The sequence below is a fragment of the Triticum urartu genome, chromosome 4A (genome assembly GCF_056163025.1).
Source record: "Triticum urartu cultivar PI428250 chromosome 4A, HENAU_Tu73, whole genome shotgun sequence".
Classification (NCBI taxonomy): Eukaryota; Viridiplantae; Streptophyta; class Magnoliopsida; order Poales; family Poaceae; genus Triticum; species Triticum urartu.
The window spans coordinates 588337710-588344948 of record NC_141876.1 but is presented as its reverse complement, the minus strand read 5'-3'; the positions used below and the strand labels follow the sequence as shown (position 1 = coordinate 588344948).

At 48.5% G+C, this 7239-nt stretch overlaps 1 protein-coding gene across 1 annotated transcript; it reads left to right on the top strand.

Moving 5' to 3' along the window:
- Positions 1-959: 959 nt before the first annotated feature.
- On the top strand, positions 960-3851 carry LOC147976883 (uncharacterized). The gene is made up of 6 exons (XM_087521006.1): positions 960-1124; positions 1203-1333; positions 1432-1467; positions 1900-2350; positions 2706-2982; positions 3066-3851. Exons 1-6 carry the CDS (start codon positions 960-962, stop codon positions 3707-3709), a joined length of 1704 nt encoding a protein of 567 aa, XP_087377132.1. The 3' UTR covers positions 3710-3851.
- The last annotated feature ends 3388 nt before the right edge of the window (positions 3852-7239 follow it).

The window sequence follows — 7239 nt, the reverse complement described above, 5'->3', positions numbered from 1 at the left end:
CCGTGTAACCGGTTTAAGATAATACTGGCTGTCAGCACCGCTTGCCTCTGGCGACTTAAGAAAACCTTAATCATCTTTAATACCTGCAGCTGTTAAACATTATCACATGTTACCTGTATGTCATTAGGCCCCTTCTTAAGCCGCCATCTTAAATAACCCAATAATGTTTATTCTCTGGGTTACAATAAACCGGAAAATTTCCTTTATCTTGTTGTAGGCTTCAATTTACCCAATGGCACCCAAAGCTGTTAAACCTCTGGTTACCTGCAACTGGGTCCCATCCATTGTTACAGAGAGCAAACTGTCCGAGTTTGTAAAGTCTGGCCATCTGCCCAAGAAGGATGTCATGTCTTATCGTGCTCCTGACCCGTCTGCAGAGAAACCTCAACCCAAGGAAGGGGAGGTGATGATCATTTTTACCGATCACATGAGCCGGGGATTTGCTCCTCCCGGTTCAAAATTCTTTAGAGACGTTTTGCACTTCTTTGACTTAAGACCTCAAGACATCGGGCCCAATTCCATGTCAAATATCTGCAACTTCCAAGTTTTCTGTGAGGTCTACCTTGGAGAAGAACCCAGCCTACTTTTGTTCAGGGAATTGTTCTATTTGAACCGGCAGAATGAGCGGGCCAACGGGCCCAGTCTGGAGCTTGGTGGCATATCGATTCAAAGGCGGAGAGACTGCCTGTTCCCTTATGCTGAATTGCCGAGTCATCCAAAGGACTGGAACCAGACATGGTTCTACTGCCAAGATACTTCTCCGGCTGGTGAAAACCCGTGCATTGCGCCTTGAACCTACTCATCCGCTATCGGATAAGTTGACTGCTATTGAACATCTGCCACTCACCCCCAAGATCGAGAAGATTAAAGCTCTTTTAGGGAACGGCTTAGATGGCATTGACCTGGTCCGAGTCTGGGTTGCTTGGAGAATAATTCCGTTAAGCCGCCGCCCTGGCTTAATGTGTAATTATTCAGGCGAGAAAGATGACCCTCAGCGTCATAGTCCTGACGACTTACCATATGACGTAGTGGAAGCTACAACTCAGTCTTTGTTGAAAGAGGGCACAGTGAATAGTAACGCTTTCGGCTTACTACCTTTTTGCAAGAAGAACCTGGCCCCTGCAGTAAGTTTCCAGCCGTCGGGTTATTTTTTATCATGTTATACTGTATTCTTATGCATAACCCTTTATAACCATTTACAGGCAAATGATAACTTCTGGAAAATCCAATATGATCATGAGGCGGCCAAGAAAGCCAGGGCAGCCAAGAGAGCCGAAAGGAAAACCGCCAAGCCCACCACGTCAAGGAAAAGGAAGCCAAGCGCTTCTGAACTGTTTCAGCTTGATGATTCTGATGAAAATGAGGAAGAGATAACTTTTTAATTTCCCTTTCTCCTTTATCACTACCTTACTGATATTAACCTTCTTTCAGGAAGACACGGGCAACAGCCAACCTGTCGAGGAAGAGGTAACTATAATCTCCTCCGACTCCAAGCTTCGGCCGCGTCAGAAAATTTGAAGAGTAACCCGGAAAGTACGATTTTCACACCCTTTGGCTTACCAAGATCCTGACTTTCTTTTGAAGCAACAGCAATTTGAAAACCGGAGGCAGACCCGGACCAGCAAGGATGCAGAGCTATCCTCCGGCTTGCCTGACACAACCCGGAAGTGTCGGACTAAGGTTATCTCCAACTTATACCCTTTTTTACCTTTGACGGGTATAATCCGTCAACCTCTCAATTCCTCTGACTCCAATTACCAGGATACCTCTCCTTCATCCGGCGAGTCCATGCAATAAAACATGCCGGCTTTTAAGACTGCCCCTGGGTAATATCAATTTATTCACCTTATGTTTTTCTTTCTTCATGTTTCTTTACTTATTTCTCTGCTTTGCCCACAGCGTGCAGGTTAAGCCCAGGAAGAAAACCAAGAAGGACAAACCGGCCCAAACTCTTGTGGTGACTGAACCGGAACAGGGTATAGCTGCTCCCGACTCTTCCACACATCAACCGCCGCCTGAGCCGGCTCAAGACATTGCAGCACCAACTTCTGACCCGCCTGCTGAAGATATTCTTGATGGTTCTGTTAACCCGGAGGCACCTATCCCAGTCAAAACGGCTGACCCAGAAGTGGAATTTCTCACGGCTCAATTCGTTGAGCCGGCCAGGCCCACCATCCTTGCCAAATGTTGGGCTAAAGAGGAGTTGCTAGAACGCCGTAAGGCCAAGATGGATATCACCGACTATACTCATTTGAGTATTGGAGAGATCGTCTCGGGCTATATCAACCAGGTGCAAAGCAACCGTGACCTGGAAATTGACTTGGTGAAGCAAATACAGCAAAAATCTGAGGTATGACTTATGCGTCCTTACTTTCAATCATACTTACTGTACCAGCCCCCAAGTCTGTTGCTTATGAATAAATATGCTGTAGACTTAGAAAAATTGTTAGAGCTGCTTGCCCGGCTTAAAGATAAATATTTAAACCGGATGTAACACAATACCTTTAACTTGCGATACACATTAGCCCCCAAGTGCCAAGTATCTTTGCTTGAAAAGTATTTGGGACTTAATATCCAGGACCGGCTTAATAATTTAGAAAGCTTCGGTATACATTAGCCCCCAAGTGTCAAGGATCTTTGCTTGCAAAGTGCTTGGGACTTAATATTATTTACCGTGATCTTGACTACTATCCGGTGCAATGCAGGCCATCATAAGTCAATTTGAATCGGAGATTGCTGACCTGAAGAACCGCCTGGCAGCCCAGGAGATTGAAATTCAAAAGGCTAACTCCAAATTTGAATTCAGCGTCTCTGAACAAGAGAAGCTGAAGAAAAATTTTGAGTCGGAGAAGAAAATTTGGACTGACGAAAAGGCCGGACTGGTGGCCCGGGCCGAGACAGCAGAGGCGTCGCTGGCAAATGCAACACCCGAACTGACCGGCTTACAACGCCAGATATCTCGGATGGTCTCAGCGATCTTTGGTAAGTTATCTTAAGCAAGCATTAAATATTGTAAATATTCCTTCAATTGTTACCTGAGGTTTACCTTATACTTACCAATACAGGCCCTAGGAGCACAAACCTCAAGCAGAATATGCTGATCAAATTGAAGGCGGTGTATACTCTAGTAGAGCAACTGTACATCGGGTCACAACGTGCCTTGGCCGTCGTAGCCTTATCAAATGATGTGCCCCACCTCTTGCAAGATGTGTTACAATGGCTTGCTGTACTTCCTCAGCGGATTCAAGAGTTGAGACGGGCCCAAGCAAGAGCCGGAGCAATAGCCGCTTTGAGTCGGGCCAAAGCCTGGTTACCAGAGCTAGACCCGGCCGACATCGCTCTTGGGTATCCAAGTTTAAAGGAGGATGGCACTCCATTTGATGAAAAGGATTTCACCACCTGCGTGAGGGATATACGCCCTGTGTCCACTCAAATTGGAAACGACACTGACCTCACCAAGTGTCAGCCGGGTTATGACAAGGAGAATCGGAGAATCCCCACGCCGCATTATGACAGTGTCAGCTTGATCCCTCCAATCTGTAAGCACACCTTTGCCCCTGAAGTCGACCCAACCGGTTTAATAGATGATGAAGCTGAGTTTGAGGCCTTGAGTGGCATTGACTGGGCCTCATCATCCTTCCAGGACAAAGCAGTCGGCGGAGAGGCGGAGAAGGATAACCCAGAGGCTTCAAGTCAACCCCAAGAGTAGATTGCCAGGCGCTACCTGCTTATGTCGTTGTAGAAAAACAATGCCGCATCATTCAGACTCGGGGAGTCTTGTAACAGAGTAGAAAATACTTTGAGTTTTGCTATGCCTTTGCGCATGCTTATGGCCCTTAATACTTGCATAAGCCGCCGTCACTATGCACTTTGTAGTTTATATGAATCTGTTATGTCCTTTGCAGAAATGTCTTGCATTGCCCTGTGATGCTTACGGCTGTTGTTCCGGCTTATATAAGCCAACCCCTGAGGGTAAGTTTAACTCCTGAAAATTGGCACATAAAAGTTCACCTGGTACTTAACAACCTAATGTAACCAATATTAATCCTGGAGGATTGCAATGTATTCCATTGTATTTTCAAGAAGGTCGCAAGATATCCAATGTTGATACTCGTAAAATATGATGAACAAAATTCAAGGGTTTCTGATTCGAATACGATCAGTGAACCGTTCCAAAGGGGTTGAGCTAAGATTCGGATACGATCTGTTAGCCCCCAGTGGCTGTGGCGATGCCGATCAAGTGGGTATCGACAGCTATGTTCTCTTTGGTTCGAATACGACCTATGTTTGAACAGGAAGCCCCCAAGTGACCATAAGAGTTGTTTAATGACGCTGATTCGAATACGATCCACGTAAGACCCAAAGGGGTTAAGCTATGATTCAAATATGATCAAGAAGACCCCAAGTGGGTTTGGCAGTATGTCGATCAAGTGGGTATCGACAGCTATGTTCTCTTTGGTTCGAATACGACCTATGTTTGAACAGGAAGCCCCCAAGTGATCACGGCTAGATTCAGATATGATCATAAGCCGGACCAAAGGAAAGCCGGATTCAGATATGATCCGCTTCCCTTGGTTATCTCCACCACCTGACAAAGAAAACACATAAACCTTTTTTGGGAGTGGAAAAAAGGACAGAGGTCCTGCTTTATTGCTTTATGTAATATACATAGTATAAGTATATACACATTAGAGCCGATGGCTCAAGTATAATAAGGCCGAAGTTGAGCGATATTCCACGGCCGACGGGTCTCCTCCTCCGACTTACGTGAGTCTTTGTGCTCCCGAACGTCGATAAGGTAGTATGATCCGTTGTTCAGATTCTTGCTGACCACAAAGGGTCCTTTTCAAGGAGGGGATAGCTTGTGCATGTCAGATTGATCCTGGATGAGTCGGAGCACTAAGTCGCCTTCCTGAAAGGTTCTGGACCTAACCCGGCGGCTGTGGTAGCGGCGCAGGTCTTGCTGGTAAATCGCCGAGCGGGCTATTGCCAAGTCTCGTTCTTCATCCAACAGGTCAATTGCGTCTTGCGGAGATTTTTCATTGTCTTCCTCAATGTAAGCCGCCACACGGGGTGAGTCATGACGGATGTCACTTGGCAGGACCGCCTCTGCTCCATACACCATAAAGAAAGGCGTGTAACTCGTAGATCTGTTAGGTGTAATATTGATGCTCCAAAGTACAGAAGATAACTCCTCCACCCAACAACCCGGCGTCCGCTGCAAGGGGACCAAGAGCCGAGGCTTGATACCCCTCAAGATTTCTTGATTAGCTCGTTCTGCTTGACCATTGGATTGAGGGTGAGCCACAGCTGAAACGTCAAGCCGGATATGCTCTCGTTGATAAACTCTTCCATAGCTCCTTTGGAGAGGTTAGTGCCATTATCAGTTATAATGATGTGTGGAAAACCAAAGCGAAAAATCACCTTTTTCATAAACTGGACCGCTGTGGCTGCATCACACTTACTGACTGGCTCCGCCTCCACCTACTTTGTGAACTTGTCAACCGCCATCAAGAGGTGCGTCTTTTTATCCTTAGACCTTTTGAAAGGCCCGACCATATCAAGCCCCCAGACTGCAAACGGCCAAGTAATTGGAATCATCCTCAATTCTTGAGCCGGCACATGGGCTCGTCGTGAGAATTTCTGACATCCTCACATTTACTGACCAGGTCTTCTGCATCAGCATGAGTCGTCAGCCAATAAAACCCATGACGGAAAGCTTTGGCCACAAGAGATTTTGAGCCGGCGTGATGACCACAATCGCCTTCATGAATCTCATGAAGGATCTCCTGACCCTCTGTAGGTGACATGCAACGTTGAAATGCTCCAGTGACACTGCAGTGATGTAACTCGCCATTGACAATTGTCATGGACTTGGACCGCCGGGCGATTTGTCTTGCCAAGGTCTCATCTTCAGGCAACTCTCCCGGGTCATGTAAGCCAAATAAGGCACTGTCCAATCCGGGATAACGTGGAGAGCCGCCACCAGCTGTGCCTCCGGGTCTGGTATTGCCAGATCTTCCTCTGTAGGTAACTTAACAGAAGGATTATGCAAAACATCAAGAAAGGTGTTAGGCGGCACCGGCTTACGCTGAGACCCCAGCCGGCTTAAGGCATCAGCCGCCTCATTCTTCCTTCGATCAATGTGTTCCACCACATAACCCTTGAAATGTCCCGCCACAGCATCGACTTCACGACGGTAAGCCGCCATAAGGGGATCTTTAGAGTCCCACTTGCCTGACACCTGTTGAGCCACAAGGTCCGAGTCTCCCAAGCATCTTACCCGGCTCAAGTTCATCTCTTTGGCCATCCGGAGACCATGGAGTAGGGCCTCGTACTCAGCTGCATTGTTAGTACAAGGAAACATAAGACGGAGCACATAACAAAATTTATCACCTCGAGGGGAAGTTAACACGACTCCAACCCCCGAGCCTTCCAACTGTCTGGACCCATCAAAGTGAATAGTCCAATAAGTGTTATCGGGCTTCTCCTCAGGTGCCTGTAGCTCTGTCCAGTCATTGATGAAATTCACCAAAGCTTGAGACTTAATGGTAGTGCGTGGTACGTACTTCAGACCATGAGGCCCGAGCTCGATGGCCCACTTGGCGACTCGTCCTGTAGCCTCTCTGTTCTAAATAATGTCTCCCAAGGGGGCAGAACTTACTACAGTGATAGGGTGACCTTGGAAGTATTGCTTCAGCTTCCGGTTTGCCATGAACACCCCGTCGCCGCGAAGAAGAAGAACACCGACATGGCTTTTCTGATGGGCGGGGCAGACATGCTCCAGAGCAACGACGAGCAGCTCAGGGCGTGGTACATGGCGGAGCGCGGCCTCATCCTGAACCAGATGCAGACGGCAACGCCGACGACGCCAGGTCCCGCGCCCACGGCCGCTCGGATGCCAAGCCCGAATGACGCCTCTATCGCCGCCCAGCAGTACGGAAGCCGTGCCGACACAGCCCAGCACCGAAGCAGCTCCGACACCGCCGAGCCCACGCACGCCGACTCCGCCAACGCCTGGAGCCGCCCCCGCCGAGTGATTCGTTGCGCACGCGAACTTGCGGCGTGCGGCGCTCTGTTTTTTGTAACGCCAGACTACGTCCGATCGCCGGATTTGTGGCGTCTTTTGTGAGCGGGAAGGACCTAGTTCAAATTTTCCGCATCCTGGGGCCGGCGCTTGGGGGCGTGACTGGGAGCTAGGTCGCCCCCAGGGGCCGAACTAGCGCCGGCACGCCCCCA